This window comes from Rhinoraja longicauda, chromosome 34, assembly GCF_053455715.1.
Source record: "Rhinoraja longicauda isolate Sanriku21f chromosome 34, sRhiLon1.1, whole genome shotgun sequence".
NCBI lineage: Eukaryota > Metazoa > Chordata > Chondrichthyes > Rajiformes > Arhynchobatidae > Rhinoraja > Rhinoraja longicauda.
Genome location: NC_135986.1, coordinates 21,285,158 through 21,305,064, shown reverse-complemented (window position 1 = coordinate 21,305,064; position 19,907 = coordinate 21,285,158). Strand labels below are relative to the sequence as shown.

Here is a 19,907-nt window from a genome sequence, read left to right as displayed (position 1 = left end):
CCCCGGAGCGCGAGGTTTGATCGACCTCCATCGCCCTGCGTGGCCTGGCCGCGGCACTTTCCATCGCCCGGTGGGGTCTCAGGACCTTCATCGGCCTGCTCGGCTCGGCCCTGGGACCTACCGTTGCCCGGTGGGGGCTTCAAAAGTCGCGAGCCTCGATCGCCTCGTGGCGCCACGGGAGAAGAATGAGGAGGAGATAAGACTTTTCTTTGCCTTCCATCACAGTGAGGGTGTGCCTGGAGCAATCACTGTGATGGCTGTTTGTGTTAAAATTGTAATTGTGTGTCTTGTGTGTCTACTGCCGGACCCTGACGTGAGAGGACGCTGGCGCTATTTGTTCGCCACTTCTCCGTCAGGACAGTTCGTCTGTTTGTTTTTATGTCATGACTGTTTTTGTAAAGCGTCTTTGAGCTCTTGGAAAAGCGCTATATAAAATAAATGTTTATTATTATTATTATATTATTATAAAGTTAATATAGAGAAGACAAAAATTAGTCCCTGGAGTTATAAAAGTTGACAGTCCTGATGGCCTGTGGGAAGAAACTCCGTCTCGTCCTCTCCGTTTCCGCAGCGTGACAGCGGAGGCGTTTGCCTGACCGTAGCAGCTGGAACAGCCCGTTGCTGGGGTGGTAGGGGTCCCCCATAATGTTGCTGCCTCTGGATCTGCACCTCCTGATGTATAGGTCCTGCAGGGGGGGCGAGTGTAGTTCCCATGGTGCATTCTGCCGAACGCACTACTCTCTGCAGGGCCTTCCTGTCCTGGGCAGAGCTGTTCCCAAACCAGATTGAGATGTTGCCGGACAAGATGCTCTCTACAGCCCCAGAGTAGAAGCACTGAAGGATCCTCAGAGACACTCTGAATTTCCTCAGCTGTCTGAGGTGGTAAAGGCACTGCCTTGCCTTACCCACCAGTGCGGCAATGTGCGTTGTCCATGTCAGATCCTCTGTGATGTGGACTCCCAGGTATTTAAAGCTGCTCACCCTATCCACAGTAGACCCATTTATCTCCAGTGGCGTGTACGTCCTTGGATGTTGAGCACCTTCTAAAGTGCCACCTCTGCTGTCTGGATTTGATTAATCCTGTCGCTAGGAAGACTTAGACGGTCCGGTGTTGAGGACCTTGCATCTGAAACCTGCCCAGCACTCTCGACCCAAAACATCGCCCGCTCCTTCTCTCCAGAGACGCTGCCTGTCCCGCTGAGTTACCGCTGCTCCTGGTGTCTATCTCACGCGTCCATCTCCAAAGTTCCACCTCGATGCCAAAGCTCTGCTCTAGCGAAAGTGTGCGGCACGGTGGCGCAGCGGTAGAGTTGCTGCCTTACAGCGAATGCAACGCCAGGGACCCGGGTTCCATCCCGACCACGGGTACGGAGTTTGTACGTTCTCACAGTGACCTGCGTGGGTTTTCTCCGAGATCTTCGGTTTCCTCCCACACTCCAAAGACGTGCAGGTTTGTAGGTTAATTGGCCGGGCAAATGTACAAAAAATTGTCCCTAGTGGGTGTACGATAGTGTTAATGTGCGGGGATCGCTGGGGGGCACGGACCCGGTGGGCCGAAGGGCCTGTTTCTGCGCTGTATCTCTAAAAAAATCTAAATGGGGTTAGGAGGGAGAGATAGATCAGCCATGGTTGAATGGCGGAGTAGACTTGATGGGCCGAATGGTCTAATTCTGCTCGTATTCCTTACGAACTGGATGAAAGATATGCAATTGTTCTCTGTTTGTTGGGTGAGAACGAGAAGCTGGTGCGACTTGGGTGGGGGAGGGATGGAGAGAGTGGAAATGCCGGGGCTACCTGAAGTTAGAGAAGTCAATGTTCATACCGCTGGGCTGTAAGCTGCCCAAGCGAAATATGAGGTGCTGTTCCTCCAATTTGCGCTGGGCCTCACTCTGACAATGGAGGAGGCCCAGGACAGGAAGGTCAGTGTGGGAGTGGGAGGGGGAGTTGAAGTGCTGAGCCACCGGGAGATCAGGTAGGCCCATGGGGACTGAGCGAAGGTGTTCAGCGAAACAATCGTCCAGTCTACATTTGGTCTCGCCGATGTATAAGAGTCCACATCTCGAACAACGACATTTAACACCAATATAAAGGTTATACGAATCACTTTATTAACTCAAGCTGAACTATAAGCTACAATAACATCAAAATCAAGTAACAATCAAAGCGGAACAAATGCATTCACACCAAACAGATTCACTTTTAAATGAGACCTCGGTATTAATCGAAAACTGCAGATGCTGAAAATCTGATGTAGAAACAGAAAATACTGGAGACATTCAAGGAGAAAGACGGATGATTAATATTGAAGAAGGGTCTCGACCCGAAACGTCACCCATTCCTTCTCTCCTCCAGCTTTTTGTCCCCTATCTTCAGATTGGTACTTCAGATCAATGATCTTTCAACTGAATCCCGAAACGTTTCCCCGCTTCTCTCTCCACGGCCGCTGCCTGGTCCGCTGAGTATTTCCAGCGTTCTGTGTTTATTTTTAGGATTAATAACCACGGGGGTAAGAAGAGACGATGAAATGAGTGAGGTTGGAGGTATTGTTCCCAACTGATCAACGAATCGGTGTCACGAAGGCTACATCTAGAAAACGAGCTATCTCCCTGTGCATTATAAGTGCTAGTTTAGCATAGTTTAGAGATAGGGCGCAGAAACAGGCCCTTCGGCCCATGGAGTCCGTGCCGACCAGCGATTCCATCCTACCCACGAGGGACAATTAGCTATTTTTACCGAAGCCAATTAACCTACAAACCTGCACGTCTTTGGAATGTGGGAGGAAACGGGAGCACCCAGAGAAAACCCACCTGGTCACAGGGAGAACGTACAAACTCCGTACGGACAAGAACCCGCGGTCGGGATCGAACCCGGGCCTCTGGCGCTGCGCCACCGTGCCGCCCCCAATGGGTTACCTCATTGAAACGCTCATTTAGTGTAAGATTAGTGTAAGGCTTGCACTAGAGTGGGTGCGGAGAGGATGTTTCCACTAGCGGGAGAGTCTAGGACCAGAGGGCACAGCCTCAGGATTAAAGGACGTCCCTTTCAGAAGGAGGAGAAATTTCTTTAGTCAGGGGGTGGTGAATCTGTGGGATTCTTTGCCACAGAAGGCTGTGGAGGCCACAAGTCAGTGGATATTTTTAAGACAGAGATAAATAGATTCTTGATTGGTGCGGGTGTCAGGGGTTATGGGGAGAAGGCAGGAGAATGGGGTTGGGAGGGAGAGATAGATCGGCCATGATTGAATGGCGGCGTAGACCTGATGGGCCGAATGGCCTAATTCTGCTCCTATTCCTTCTGACCTTATACCTATTAACGACCAGCTGGCATCGATGGTGGCTGTTTTCTACAAATGATGGTGCAGAGAGGGGAATCAATGCACAAACTGTCGATGTTGTTTATATTCCTTTACCACAGAGGAGTGCATTCGGCCCGATGAGTCAGTGCTGTCCCACTAATCCCACTCCCCTCCCACTTATTTTTGAGCTGACGTGAAAGATACAGCAATGGAAACGGGCCCTTCGGCCCATCGAGTCCACGCCGACCATCGATCAGCCTTTCACACGTCACCCCTCGTCCCCACCCACTCTCCGCACAGTCCCGACCCACCAGGGGCGATTTACACTCCAAAGACGCACAGGTTTGGAGGCTAATTGGCTTTGGTAAAATTTGCAAATTGTCCCCAGTGCGTGTGGGCTGGGGCTTGTGCGCGGGGATCGCTGGTCGGCGCGGACTCGGTGGGCCGACGAATCGAACAAACCCGCACGTCTTTGGGGTGTGGGGGGGGGAACCCAGGCGGGTCACGGGGAGAACGTGCAAACTCCGCGCACGTACAGACAGCGCCCGAGGTCAGGATCGAACCGGCAGTGTACGGTGACCAATGATCCCATCGGCATGCCTTTTTGGATGCGTGTGGAAATGCAGTCACGGGGAGAACGTACAAACTCCACACAATCAACCCCAGGAATAGCGAAATAGTGAGCGGCCTGGATAGGGTGGGTGTGGAGAGGATGTTTCCACTAGTGGGAGAGTCTCGGACCAGAGGGCACAGCCTCAGAATTAAAGGACGTTCCTTTAGGAAGGAGACGAGGAGGAATTTTTTTCAGTCAGAGGGATGGTGAATCTGTGGATTTCATTGCCGCAGAAGGCTGTGGAGGCCAAGTCAGTGGATATTTGTAAGGCGGAGATAGATAGATTCTTGATTAGAGCGGGTGTCAGGGGTTATGGGGGGGAAGGCAGGAGAATGGGGTTGGGAGGGAGAGAGAGATCGGCCATGATGGAATGGCGGTGTGGACTTGATGGGCCGAATGGCCTAATTCTGCTCCTGTCGCTAATGAACCTGAACCAGGAGGCAGGATGGAAGCCAGGCCTGTGAAGCCGTGAGGCAGCAGCATACCTGCCTGCATGCGTGGTGACAGAGCACAGAATGGTCGGGAATTCACAATTGGCCAAAGAGCCACCCGGCAAACAACGTCGCGGAACACGGCGTTGCGGTTTTTGAAGAACGCAACTGGCGGCAGGAATGATGTTAAGTTTAATCTTAGCCAAGATGGCACAGGTGGTAGAGTTGCTGCCTTACAGCGGCCGAGTCACTGCCTGACAGCGCGCGCAGCGCCGGAGTCCCGGGTTCGATCCCGACGGCGGGCGCCTGTCTGTGCGGAGTTTGCACGTTCTCCCCGTGACCTGCGTGGGTTTTCTCCGAGATCCTTTGGTCTCTTCCCACACTCCAAAGACGTGCAGGGTTAACGGGCTTGGCATAAGTGTAAATTGTCCCCAAAGCGTGCAGGACATTGGGAATGTGCGGGGATCGATGGTCGGCGCGGACTCGGTGGGCCGAAGGGCCCGTTTCCGCGCTGTATAAACGAAACGAAACTAAACTAATCATAAATGGACGGATTCAGACTATGGAAAGACAGCAGGGAGTAACGCAGAGAATTAAAAAACCTTGTAATCACCACTTTAGACGTTTCTGCTGTCAGTGTATTGATTTCCGAAGCGAGAGCACTTCATAACACAGGATTTATCTCTGGTATCATTCTCTTGCGGCATAAATCACAGCCAGCTTGTAAATCAGGAATCGGCAGAGAGGAATTAAAATGGATGCCGGGAGGGCTATGGGTGGCGCTGCGTCCTCCACTCCAGTTTTCTCCTCTCCGCAAGGGCTTCATCCTTCACTGGCTCTGCTCTTGAGGCTGGCTCGGATCCCTGGCACCTGATCCGTCAAAGAGACAAGCTAAATGTTAGTGAATCGGAAGGAAACGCAGATGCTGCTTTAAACCGAAGACGGACACAAAACGCTGGGGTAACTCAGCGGGACAGGCCGCATCTCTGGAGAGAAGGAATGGGCGATGTTTCGGGTCCAGACCCTTCTTCAGACTGGTTAGGGGATAAAGGGAAACGGGAGGTATAGACGGCGATAATATAAACAATAGACAATAGGTGCAGGAGGAGGCCATTCGGCCCTTCGAGCCAGCACCGCCATTCAATGTGATCATGGCTGATCATTCTCAATCAGTACCCCGTTCCTGCTTTCTCCCCTGACTCCGCTATCCTTAAGAGCTCTATCTAGCTCTCTCTTGAATGCATTCAGAGAATTGGCCTCCACTGCCTTCTGAGGCAGAGAATTCCACAGATTCACAACTCTCTGACTGAAAAGGATTTTCCTCATCTCAGTTCTAAATGGCCTACCCCTTATTCTTAAACTGTGTGTGGCCCCTGGTTCTGGACTCCCCCAACATTGGGAACATGTTTCCTGCCTCTAACGTGTCAAACCACTTAATAATCTTATACGTTTCGATAAGATCTCCTCTCATCCTTCTAAATTCCAGTGTATACAAGACGTACAGGTATGTAGGTTAATTGGCTTGGTGTAATATAAAATTGTCCATAGTGTGTGTAGGATAGTGTTAATGTGCGGGGATCGCAGTGTATACAAGCCTAGTCGCTCCAGTCTTTCAACATATGATAGTCCTGCCATTCCGGGAATTAACCTAGTAAACCTACGCTGCACGCCCGAAACGTCACCCATTCCTTCTCTCCTGAGATGCTGCCTGACCTGCTGAGTTACTCCAGCATTTTGTGAATAAATACCTTCGATTTGTACCAGTTATTTTCTTACACTCTTGTGGAAGGTGCACCATTTTTCACACTCTGGTTGCTGGTGACAGAGTCGAGCATGTCCATACCTGGCTGGATGCAAGGCAAGGTAGGAGAGTCCAGAACCAGAGGTCACAGCCTCAGATTTAAAAGGGTGCTCTGTGAGGAAGGAGGTTTAGAGGAACATCTTTAGTCAGAGGGTGGTTAATCTGTGGAACTCATTGCCACAGAGGGCTGTGGAGGCCAAGTCAGTGGATATTCTTAAGGCAGGGATAGACAAATTCTTGATTAGAACGGGTGTCGAGGGTTATGGGGAAAAGGCGGGAAAATGGGATTAGGAGGCATAGATCAGCCATGATTGAATGGCGGGGTGGACTCGATGGGCCGAATGGCCTAATTCTACTCCTATAACTTGTGAACATTGGCTCGATTGCAATCGTGTGTTGTCTTTCTGCTGACTGGTATAGCACGCAACAAAAGCTTTTCACTGTACCTCGGTACACGTGACAATGAACAAAACTAACTAATCGAACCGAGGCCGTGTTGAGAGTATAAGAAGATAACTGCAGATGCTGGTACAAATCGAAGGTATTTATTCACAAAATGCTGGAGTAACTCAGCAGGTCAGGCAGCATCTCGGGAGAGAAGGAATGGGCGACGTTTCGGGTCGAGACCCTTCTTCAGAGTATGGTGCTCAGTTCAGGGCACCGTGTTACAGGAAGGATGTTGTCAAGCTGGAAAGGGTAAAGAGAGGATTTACGAGGAGGATGTTGCCAGGACTCGAGGGTGTGAGCTACAGGGAGAGGTTGAGCAGGCTGGGACTCTGTTCCTTGGAGCGCAGGAGGATGAGGGGTGATCTTATAGAGGCGTATAAATAATGAGAGGAATAGATTGGGAAGGCGCACAGAGTCTCTTGGCCAGAGTAGGCTAGTCGAGAACCGGAGGACATAGATTTAAGGTGAAGGAGAAAAGATTTAATAGGAATCTGAGGGGCGCCGTTTTCACACCAAGGATGGTGGGTGTATGGGACAAGCTGCCAGAGGAGGTAGTTGAGGCTGGGACTATCCCAACGTTTAAGAAACAGTTAGATGGATACATGTAGGGTTGCCAACTGTCCCGTATTAGCCAGGACATCCCGAATATTGGGCTAAATTGGTTTGTCCCGTACGGGACCGCCCTTGTCCCATATTAGGCCCGGGGGGGCGCTGTAGGCCTGGATACTGTAGGTTCGGACACTGTAGGCCCGCAGGCCGCTGTAGGCCCGGACGGTGTAGGCTAACAGAGTGTGTTCGGGGAGCGGGGCCGAGTGTGTTCGCTGAACGGAGGTTGCGTAGCAACCCGCCTCCCGGCCCGGGCAGCCACCTTTGGTGGAGCGGGAAAACGTGGCCGCTGGCTGGGTGAGGTCACGTGGGGCACGCGGGCGGTGACGTCACCTTTTGTCCCTTATTTGGGAGTTAGAAAGTTGGCAACCCTAGGTTTGGAGGGATATGGACGAAACGCAGGCAAGTGGGACTAGTGTAGCTGGGACATGTTGGCTGGTGTGGGCAAGCTGGGCCGAAGGGCCTGTTTCCAAGCTGTATCACTCTGTGACTCTGTGAAGCAGCCATTTTGGATGAATTTGGGCTGAGTGAAATGCTGATAGTGTCGTGGGGTGAGGGAGCCTCCTACAATGAGCAATCAGACCGCTGGCGCTTTTTTGTTGTTATGTAATTAGTAGATTTGAAAGATCATGCGTCTGAGCGCAAATCAATTTCAGCCTGAATTAAATTTACTTAAATATCATTCGCGGCTGATGGGAATTGATTGTCCATTAAGCAGGCTGTAAAACATGAATGATATTCTTATGCGCTTTGCAATCGACTTGAGAGGAAAAGACACAATGCTACCGTTCGGTGTGGAGTAGGGTTGCCAACTTTCTCGCTCCCAAATACGGGACAAAAGGTGACGTCACCGCCCCACGTGACCTCACCCAGCCATGCTCCCGCTCCACCAATGGCCTACACTGTTCGGACCTACAATGTCCGGGCCTACAGCGTCCAGGCCTACAGTGTCTGGGCCTACAGTGTCCGGGCCTACCGTTGCACCATCGAGAGTGTGCTGACGTACTGTATTTCTATATGGTACACCAGCAGCTCAGAGGCAGACAAAAAAGCCCTTCAGAGGGTCATCAACTCTGCAAAGAAAATCATTGGTTGTCCACTGCCCTCTCTAGAGGAACTTTACTCCCTCCGCTGCCTCAGCAGAGCAGCCAACATCCTGAGGGATCCTTCCCACCCTGGTCATCAGCTGCTCCAACTGCTGCCCTCTGGTAGACGGTTCAGGTCCATTACATCACGGACTAATAGACTCAAGAACAGTTTCTACCCCAGCGTCATACGTGAGCTGAACACTGCCAGACACTCACATCAAACTGAATGGAAGGAACGGAACTGATCGGAACACTGTCAGTTACTTGTCAGAAAACATAAGCCTCAATTTAATACAAGTTTACATTCTACTGCACTTATATTGCTTAACATTTGCTAAACTTATTACATGTTACAACCGACCGCACCTTATATTTAATTACATTATTTCTTTTATTTAAAAAAAAAAAACGGCACTTGCAATATGTTAGCTCTCATTGCTGTGCAATAACTTGCTGTCTTGATTGCACTGTACACTGCCTCGACCATATTGTAATTGTTTTGTCTATATTGTATTAGAGGTCAGTTTGTTTAATTCAGTAGATTAGGTTTAGCTTGTTATGGATAAAGGTTTATCCAGCGTCCAGGCCTACAGTGTCCGGGCCTACACTGTCCGGGCCAACACTGTCCGGGCCTACAACGTCCGGGTCTACACTGTCCGGGCCTACACTTTCCAGACATACACTGTCCGGGCCTACAGCGTCCAGGCCTACAGCGTCCGGGCCTACAGCGTCCGGGCCTACAGCCCCCCCCCCCCCCCCAGGCCTACAGTTTCTGGGCCTACAGCGTCCGGGCCTACAGCGCCCCCCAGGCCTAATACAGGACAAGGGACAAGATCCACTGTAGACTTTAGACTTTAGAGAAATGGAAACAGGCCCTTCGGCCCACCGAGTCCGAGCCGACCAGCGATCCCCGCACACGAGCACTACCCCACGCGCGCCAGGTACAATTTAGCATTTATACCAAGCCCAATAGCATCTGAAGAAAGGGTCTCGAGCCAAAAAACGTCACCCATTCCTTCTCTCCAGAGATGCTGCCTGTCCCGCTGAGTTACTCCGGCATCTTCGGCCAAATAAACCTGTACGTCTTTGGAGTGTGGGGAGGGAACCGGGGCTCCCGGAGAAAACCCACGCAGGTCACGGGGAGAACGTACAAACTCCGTACAGACAAGCACCCGAAGTCAGGATGGAACCCGGGCTCTCTGGCGCTATGAGGCAGCAACTCTACCGCTGCGCCACCGTGCCGCCAGACAAAAGGATAAAATGATCTCGTGTTTTGAACACAGTGAGCATACTCCGACAGAGTCATTCCAGGTGAGACAGAGGTTCACCTGCACCTCCTCCAACCTCTTCTATTGCATCCGCTGCTCTAGATGTCAACTTATTTACATCGGCGAAACCAAGCGCAGGTTCCACGATCGCTTCGCTCAACACCTGCGCTCGGTCCGCGTTGGCCAAACTGATCTCCCGGTGGCCGAGCACTTCAACTCCCCCTCCCACTTCCAGTCCAACCTTTCTGTCATGGGCCTCCTCCAGTGCCATAGTGAGGCCCACCGGAAATTGGAGGAACAGCACCTCATATTTCGCCTGGGCAGTTTGCAGCCCAGCGGTATGAACATTGACTTCTCCAACTTTAGATAGTTCCTCTGTCCCTCTCTTCCCCTCCTCCTTCCCAGATCTCCCTCTATCTTCCTGTCTCCACCTATATCCTTCCTTTGTCCCGCCCCCCCTGACATCATTCTGAAGAAGGGTCTCGACCCGAAACGTCACCCATTCCTTCTCTCCTGAGATGCTGCCTGACCTGCTGAGTTACTCCAGCATTTTGTGAATAAATACCTTCGATTTGTACCAGCATCTGCAGTTATTTTCTTATACTCCGACAGAGAATCTTCAACCTTTTCGAATGGTCAGAGATGCTGCCTGACCCGCTGAGTTACTCAAGCCTTTCGAGTCTTAGAGTAATTGTGGACACAGCCCAGACCATCACACAAACCGACCTCCCTTCCATTGACTCCATCTACACGCTGCCTCGGCAAGGCCAGCAGCATAATCAAGGACCAGTCACTCCCTCTCCTCCCCTCTCCCATCGGGCAAGAGGTACAGAAGTGTGAAAACGCACAGCTCCAGATTCAGGGACAGTTTATTCCCGGCTGTTATCCTCGATTGTAACCGTGTGTCGTCTTTCCGCTCACTGGGTAGCACGCAAACGAAAAGCTTTTCACTGAACGCGTGGCAATAAACTGAACGAAAATGACAAGGGGAGCATAAATAACGAGCGAGATATCGTTTGAAATAATGGGGTTAATACAGTAGATCCCTGTGAAATGTTGGTTATTTTTATTAGTTAAAGAGCAGTTCACAGCGGGGGGATATTAGCAATAAAAATCTGCTATTGCTTTCCTTCTGGGTATGTAATATTTAACAAAGACATATTGCCTGGGATAATCTAGGTGTCAATTATTCAGTACCTTGCCAATGTAACAGGTAAGACAAGCACTGCTTTCTGTGGTAAAATCCATCCTTTAAGAGGCTGGTTTGTACGATTTACAAAGTCATAGAGAGCCATCAGTTCATGAATGATAGGAGCAGAATTAGGCCACTCGGCCCATCGAGTCTACTCCGCCATTCAATCATGGCTGATCTATCTCTTTCTCCTAACTAGGGGTTGCCAACTATCACACTCCCGAATACGGGACAAGGCGACGTCACCGCCCCGCGTCCCCACGCTACCTCACCCAGCCAGCGGCCACGTGCTCCCGCTCCACCAATGGCGGCCGCCCGAGCCGAGAGGCGGGTTGTTACGTAACCTCCGTTAGGCAGCCCCCGGGCCTCCGGACCTAGACTGTCTGGAGCTAAAATGTCGGACACCTACAGCGTCGGGGCCTGCAGTGTCCGGGCCTACAGTGTCCGGGCCTGCAGTGTCCGGGCCTACAGTGTCCGGGCCGACAGTGTCTGGGCCTACAGTGTCCGGGCCTACAGTGTCCGGGCCTACAGTGTCCGGGCCTGCAGTGTCCGGTCCTGCAGTGTCCGGGCCTACAGTGTCCAGGCCTACAGTGTCCGGGCCGACAGTGTCCGGGCCTACAGTGTCCGGGCCTACAGCGTCCGGGCCTACAGCGCCCCCCGGGCCTAATACGGGGCAAGGGCGGTCCTGTACGGAACAAACCAATTTAGCCCAAAATACGGGATGTCCCGGCTAATATGGGACAGTTGGCAACCCTACTCCTAACCCCATTCTCCTGCCATCTGCCCGACCCGCCGAGTTACCCAGCACTTTGTGTCCTGAACAGGAGAATTCTAGTGCAAAGGGGGCAACTATTGAGGGCGTGCAGCGTAGGTTTACTAGGTTAATTCCCGGAATGGCGGGACTATCATATGTTGAAAGACTGGAACGACTAGGCTTGTATACACTGGAATTTAGAAGGATGAGAGGAGATCTTATCGAAACGTATAAGATTATTAAGGGGTTGGACACGTTAGAGGCAGGAAACATGTTCCCAATGTTGGGGGAGTCCAGAACAAGGGGCCACAGTTTAAGAAAAAGGGGTAGGCCATTTAGAACTGAGATGAGGAAAAACTTTTTCAGTCAGAGAGTTGTGAATCTGTGGAATTCTCTGCCTCAGAAGGCAGTGGAGGCCAATTCTCTGAATGCATTCAAGAGAGAGCTAGATAGAGCTCTTAAGGATAGCAGAGTCAGGGGGTATGGGGAGAAGGCAGGAACGGGGTACTGATTGAGAATGATCAGCCATGATCACATTGGCCTCCTCCTGCACCTATTGTCTATTGTCTATTGTCTAATAACAGTAAACATGCAGGTACAGCAGGCAGTGAAGAAAGCTAATGGCATGTTGGCCTTCATTGCGAGAGGATTTGAGTTTAGGAGCAAGGAGGTCCTACTGCAGTTGTACAGGGCCCTGGTGAGACCGCACCTGGAGTAATGTGTGCAGTTTTGCTCTCCTAATTTGAGGAAGGACATTATTGCTATTGAGGCAGTGCAGCGTAGGTTCACCAGGTTAATTCCTGGGATGGCGGGACTGACATATGATGAAAGAATGGATCGACTGGGCTTGTATTCACTGGAATGTAGAAGAATGAGAGGGGATCTTATAGAAACATGTAACATTCGTAAGGGACTGGACAGGCTCGATGCAGGAAAAATGTTCCTGATGTTGGGGGAGTCCAGAACCAGGGGTCACAGTTTAAGAATAAGGGGTCGGCAATTTAGGACTGAGATGAGGAAAAACTTTTTCACCCAGAGAGTTGCGAATCTGTGGAATTCTCTGCCACAGAAGGCAGTGGAGGCCAATTCACTGGATGTTTTCAAGAGAGAATTATATATACCTCTTCGGGCTAATGGGATCAAGGGATATGGGGGAGAAAGCCGGAACGGGGTACTGATTCTGGATGATCAGCCGTGATTAGATTTAAATTTAGATTTAGAGATACAGCGTGGAAACCGGCCCACCGAGTCCGCGCCGCCCAGCGATCCCCGCACACTAACACTATCCTACACCCACTAGGGACAATTGACATTTACCCAGTCAATTAACCTACATACCTGTACGTCTTTGGAGTGTGGGAGGAAACCGAAGATCTCAGAGAAAACCCACGCAGGTCACGGGGAGAACGTACAAACTCCGTACAGACGGCGCCCGTAGTCAGGATCGAACCCGAGTCTCCGGCGCTGCATTCGCTGTAAGGCAGCAACTCTACCGCGCCTTGAATGGCGGTGCTGGCTCGAAGGGCCGATTGGCCTACTCCTGCACCTGTTGTTGCCTACGTTTCTACGCTGCTATGTGACAGGAATCTCCACTCTCCGAAGAAGCAAAGAATCCAAAGCAATCCTTTTGCCCACTCATCTGACGCGCAAATCGATTCAAGAAGAACGGTCGGGGGGGGGACAAAAAGCGAAAACAGATGCGGAGGAATAAAGCCATCACAAAGCGGCAAGTCTCTGATGAACGGCGAGTCCCACCGCGCCATTTAAACATCTGTTTTACCTGAGCAACTTGGCAGACAGGACGAGTGATTGCAAATTAAACTTCCCACAGATGCCGCTTAATGCGGTATGTTCAGTTCACTCAGTCTGCTGATGTTTAAATTAAAATATATCTCCTTCGCAATGCCCTAAAAACGAGCTGTTGGTTGAGACATGTCCCCATTCCCGGCCTTGGCCCTTCCACATTAGCTAACTTCCGGCGGCCATTTTCTTTTCCAAGGCGCTCATAAGGATTTACGAAGGGGAAATCATGCTTGACAAATCTACTGGAATTTTTTGAGGATGTAACTAGGAAAATTGACAGGGGAGAGTCAGTGGATGTGGTGTACCTCGACTTTCAGAAAGCCTTCGACAAGGTCCCACATAGGAGATTAGTGGGCAAAATTAGAGCACATGGTATTGGGGATAGGGTACTGACATGGATAGAAAATTGGTTGACAGACAGAAAGCAAAGAGTGGGAGTAAATGGGTCCCTCTCGGAATGGCAGGCAGTGACCAGTGGGGTACCGCAAGGTTCGGTGCTGGAACCCCAGCTATTTACGATATACATTATTGACTTAGATGAAGGGATTAAAAGTACCATTAGCAAATTTGCAGATGAGACTAAGCTGGGGGGTAGTGTGAATTGTGAGGAAGATGCAATAAGGCTGCAGGGTGACTTGGACAGGTTGTGTGAGTGGGCGGATACATGGCAGATGCAGTTTAATGTAGATAAGTGTGAGGTTATTCACTTTGGAAGTAAGAATAGAAAGGCAGATTATTATCTGAATGGTGTCAAGTTAGGAAGAGGGGATGTTCAACGAGATCTGGGTGTCCTAGTGCATCAGTCACTGAAAGGAAGCATGCAGGTACAGCAGGCAGTGAAGAAAGCCAATGGAATGTTGGCCTTCATAACAAGAGGAGTTGAGTATAGGAGCAAAGAGGTCCTTCTACAGTTGTACCGGGCCCTGGTGAGACCGCACCTGGAGTACTGTGTGCAGTTTTGGTCTCCAAATTTGAGGAAGGATATTCTTGTTATTGAGGGCGTGCAGCGTAGGTTCACTAGGTTAATTCCCGGAATGGCGGGACTGTCGTATGTTGAAAGGCTGGAGCAATTAGGCTTGTATACACTGGAATTTAGAAGGATGAGGGGGGATCTTATTGAAACATATAAGATAATTAGGGGATTGGACACATTAGAGGCAGGAAACATGTTCCCAATGTTGGGGGAGTCCAGAACAAGGGGCGACAGTTTAAGAATAAGGGGTAGGCCATTTAGAACGGAGATGAGGAAGAACTTTTTCAGTCAGAGAGTGGTGAAGGTGTGGAATTCTCTGCCTCAGAAGGCAGTGGAGGCCAGTTCGTTGGATGCTTTCAAGAGAGAGCTGGATAGAGCTCTTAAGGATAGCAGAGTGAGGGGGTATGGGGAGAGGGCAGGAACGGGGTACTGATTGAGAGTGATCAGCCATGATCGCATTGAATGGCGGTGCTGGCTCGAAGGGCTGAATGGCCTCCTCCTGCACCTATTGTCTATTGTCTATTGTCATAAGGTCATAAGTGATAGGAGCAGAATTAGGCCGTGGCTCATCTATCTCTCCCCCCTAACCCCATTCTCCTTCCTTCTCCCCATAACCCTTGACACCCGTACTAATCAAGAATCTATCTATCTCTGCCGTAAATATATCCACTGACTTGGCCTCCACGGCCTTCCGTGGCAAAGAATTCCGCAGATCCACTCCCTCTCCGAACTGATGTACAGCACTTTGGTCAACGTGGGTTTATTCACAAAATGCTGGAGTAACTCAGCAGGTCAGGCAGCATCTCGGGAGAGGAATGGGTGACGTTTCGGGTCGAGACCCTACTTCAGACTGATGTCAGGGGGGCGGAACAAAGGAAGGATATAGGTGGAGACAGGAAGATAGGGGGAGATCTGGGAAGGAGGAGGGGAAGAGAGGGACAGAGGAACTATCTAAAGTTGGAGAAGTCGATGTTCATACCGCTGGGCTGCAAGCTGCCCAGGCGAAATATGAGGTGCTGTTCCTCCAATTTCCGGTGGGCCTCACTATGGCACTGGAGGAGGCCCATGACAGAAAGGTCAGACTGGGAGTGGGAGGGGGTGTTGAAGTGCTCGGCCACCGGGAGATCAGTTTGGTTAATGCGGACCGAGCGCAGGTGTTCAGCGAAGCGATCGCCGAGCCTGCGCTCGGTTTCGCCGATGTAAATAAGTTGACATCTAGAGCAGCAGATGCAATAGATGAGGTTGGAGGAGGTGCAGGTGAACCTTTGTCTCACCTGGAAAGACTGTTTGGGTCCTTGGATGGAGTTGAGGGGGGAGGTAAAGGGACAGGTGTTGCATCTCCTGCGGTTGCAGGGGAAAGAGCCCGGGGTTAGGGTGGTTTGGGTAGGAAGGGACGAGTGGACCAGGGAGTTACGGAGGGAACGTTCTCTGCGGAACGCAGAGATGGGAGGGGATGGGAAAATATGGCCAGTGATGGGGTCCCGTTGTAGGTGACGGAAATGTTGGTGGATGATTTGTTGGATCCGCTGGCTGGTGGGGTGGAAGGTGAGAACGAGGGGGATTCTGTCCTTGTTGCGAGTGGGGGGAGGGGGAGCAAGAGCGGAGCTGCGGGATGTAGAAGAGACCCTAGTGAGAGCCTCATCTATAATGGAGGAGGGGAAGCCCCGTTTTCTGAAGAACGAGGACATCTCGGAAGCCTCTAGTGTGAAACACCTCATCCCGGGCGCAGATGCGGCGTGGGTTGTTTTTAAATGTGCTATACAAATAAAATCGACTTGACTTGACTTGACTCTCCGACTAAAGAAATTCCTCCTCATCTCCTTCCTAAAGGAACGTCATTTAATTCTGACTAGTGGAAACATCCTCTCCACAGGCCTCTCCACATCCTGTCCAGGCCTTTCACTCTTCGGTAACTTTTAATACGTTCGATACTTTCCAGTCTGCACTCAAAACTCTAACACACTCCCTGAACTCGAATAACGCCTGGACCCACCTGATCTCCCGGTTGCCAAACACTTTAACGCCCCTTCCCATTCCCACATTGACCTTTCTGTCCTGGGCCTCCTCCATTGTCAGAGTGAGGCCAAGTTGGAGGTACAGCACCTCATATTTCGCTCGGGCAACTTACACCCCAGTGGTACCAATATTGGCTTCTCTAACTTCAAGTAATCTTTGCCTCCCCCACCAGCTTCAAAGCTTCAAAGTCGTCTTGTTGAGTCTCATTGTCTGAAACTCATTTTCACCAAGGCCACAGCTAACAATGGCCTGATTCCTTTATCATCGTTACCTTATCATTCATTTGTTCTATACAGTATCTCCCTGCATCATGGTCTATATCCCTCGTTTCCCCCTCCCCCCTGACTCTCAGTCTGAAGAAGGGTCTCGACCCGAAACGTCACCCATTCCTTCTCTCCAGAGATGCGATCTGACCCGCTGAGTTACTCCAGCTTTTTGTGACTAACACCATTATCACATTTACATAGAAACATGGAAAATAGGTGCAGGAGGAGGCCATTCGGCCCTTCGAGCCAGCACCGCCATTCATTGTGATCATGGCTGATCGTCCCCAATTAGTAAACCGTGCCTGCCCTCTCCCCATATCCCTTGATTTTACTAGCCCCTAGAGCTCTATCTAGCTCTCTTTAAAATTCATTCAGTGAATCGGCCTCCACTGTCTTCTGCGGCAGAGAATTCCACAAATTCACAACTCTGGGTGAAAAAGTTTTTTCTCACCTCAGTCTTAAATGGCCTCCCCTTTATTCTTAGACTGTGTGTGGCCCCTGGTTCTGGACTCCCCCAACATTGGGAACATTTTTCCTGCATCGAGCTTGTCCTGTTCTTTCATAATTTTATACGTCTCTATAAGATCCCCTCTTATCCTTCTAAACTCCAGTGAATACAAGCCCAGTCTTTCCAATCTTTCCTCATATGACAGTCCCACCATCCCAGGAATTAACCTGGTGAACCTACGCTGCACTGCCTCAATAGCAAGGACGTCCTTCCTCAAATTAGGAGACCAAAACTGCACACAATACTCCAGGTCTGGTCTCGCCAGGGCCCTGTACAACTGCAGAAGGATCTCTTTACTCCGATACTCAAATCCTCTCGTTATGAAGGCCAACATGCCATTAGCTTTCTTCACTGCCTGCTGTACCTGCACGCTTACTTTCAGTGACTGGTGTACAAGGACACCCAGGTCTCGTTGCACTTCCCCTTTACCTAATCTGACATCATTGAGATAATAATCTGCCTGCTTATTTTTGCCGCCAAAGTGGATAACCTCACATTTATCTACATTATACTGCATCTGCCATGCATCTGCCCACTCGCTCAACCTGTCCAAGTCACCCTGAAACCTCCTAACATCCTCTTCGCAGTTCACACTGCCACCCAGCTTTGTGTCATCCGCAAACTTGCTAGTGTTACTTCTACTTCCATCATCCAAATCATTAACATATATATTGTAAATATTAGTGGCCCCAGCACCGAGCCACTGCCTGCCATTCTGAAAAGGACCCGTTTATTCCTACTCTTTGCTTCCTGTCTACCATCATTATCAAGGTATTTATTCACGAAATGCTGGAGTAACTCAGCGGGTCTGGCAGCATCTCGGGAGAGAAGGAATGGGTGACGTTTCGGGTCGAGACCCTTCTTCAGACTGAAGAAGGGTATCGACCCGAAACGTCACCCATTCCTTCTCTCCCGAGATGCTGCCTGACCTGCTGAGTTACTCCAGCATTTTGTGAATAAATACCTTCGATTTGTACCAGCATCTGCAGTTATCTTCTTATACCATCATTATCACTTTTCTTTCAATGGGTTAACATATGAGGGCCATTTGATGGCTCTGCATTTTTACTCGCCGGAGTTAAGAAGATTGATGAGGGGGGAGTCACATAAGTCACAGGAGCAGAATTAGGCCATTCGGCCCACTGAGCCAACTCCACCATTCAATCACAAGTTTGTACGTTCCTCGGAGCAGAATTAGGCCATTCGACCCATCAAGTCTATTCCACAATTCAATCACGGCTGATCTATCTCTCCCCTCTCGGCCACGTTCCCCTGCCTTCTCTCCGTAACCCCGGAAACCCGTATTAAGTATAGGAGCAGGGAGGTTCTGCTGCAGTTGTACAGGGCATTGGCGAGACCACACAATAGCATTTCTTTCCACTGCTATGCCGATGACACTCAGCTTTACCTCCCCCTGAAACCCAACAACCAGTCAAATTTAAACAGCCTCTTACACTGCCTTGAGGACATAAAATGTTGGATGGCACAGAACTTCCTCCAATTAAATGAGAGCAAGTCTGAGGTCATCCTATTCGGCCCCCCCCGACTCCATCAAATTGATAACAGGCAGTCTTGGAAGTCTATCCTGCCTAGTCAAACCGCATGTCAAAAACCTCGGCATGATATTTGACTCTGCATTAAAATTTGATAAGCAAGTCAACGCTGTGGTAAAAGCCAGCTTCTTCCAACTTCGAACCATAGCTAAAATCAAACCTTTCCTCCAATTCGACGACACAGAAAAATCATTCACGCTTTCATTTCCTCCCGCCTAGACTACTGCAACTCCCTATACACTGGGATCAGCCAATCTTCCCTGTCCCGCCTGCAACTGGTCCAAAACGCCGCAGCGAGACTCCTGACGGGTACCCGTAAAAGGGACCACATCACCCCGATTCTGGCCTCTCTCCACTGGCTCCCTGTACGGTACAGAATCAACTTCAAGCTCCTCCTATTCACGTATAAAGCCCTAAATGGACACTCCCCCCCCTACATCAAAAATCTTCTGACCCCCCTCTCTAACTCCAGGTCCCTCAGGTCGGCCGACTTGGGGCTACTCACTATCCCGCGGTCTAGGCTTAAGCTCAGGGGTGACCGCGCTTTTGCGGTTGCAGCTCCTAGACTGTGGAACAGCATCCCTCTCCCCATCAGAACTGCCCCCTCCATCGACTCCTTTAAGTCCAGGCTCAAAACCTATTTCTACTCCCTAGCGTTTGAGGCTCATTGAGGAGGCGCTGTGAACTGTTTGCGTGCTACTGTATGTTTCATTTTTTTTCCATTGGAACCTAATCAGATGTACAGCACTTTGGTCAACGTGGGTTGTTTTTAAATGTGCTATACAAATAAAATTGACTTGACTTGACTTGACTTGACACCTGGAGTATTGCGTACAGTTTTGGTCTCCTAATCTGAGGAAAGACATTCTTGCCATAGAGGGAGTACAGAGAAGGTTCACCAGATTGATTCCTGGGATGGCAGGACTTTCATATGAAGAAAGACTGGATAGACTCGGCTTGTACTCGCTGGAATTTAGAAGACTGAGGGGGGATCTTATAGAAACTTACAAAATTCTTAAGGGGTTGGACAGGCTAGATGCGGGAAGATTGTTCCCGATGTTGGGGAAGTCCAGAACAAGGGGTCACAGTTTAAGGATAAGGTCTTTTAGGACCGAGATGAGAACGTTTTTTTTCACACAGAGAGTGGTGAATCTGTGGAATTCTCTGCCACAGAAGGTAGTTGAGGCCAGTTCATTGGCTATATTTAAGAGGGAGTTAGATGTGGCCCTTGAGGCTAAAGGGATCAGGGGTATGGAGAGAAGGCAGGTACGGGATACTGAGTTGGATGATCAG

At 50.3% G+C, this 19,907-nt stretch overlaps 1 protein-coding gene across 1 annotated transcript in view; it reads right to left on the bottom strand.

The window, feature by feature from the left end:
• Positions 1–2,124: 2,124 nt before the first annotated feature.
• The window catches only part of LOC144609245 (ADP-ribose glycohydrolase MACROD1-like), a 794,541-nt gene continuing 776,758 nt past the window's right edge, over positions 2,125–19,907 (bottom strand). Inside the window, exon 11 of the mRNA XM_078427668.1 lies at positions 2,125–5,209. Within this exon, the coding sequence (XP_078283794.1) occupies positions 5,169–5,209 (41 nt within the window). The 3' untranslated portion in view covers positions 2,125–5,168. The remainder of the gene's footprint in view (positions 5,210–19,907) is intronic.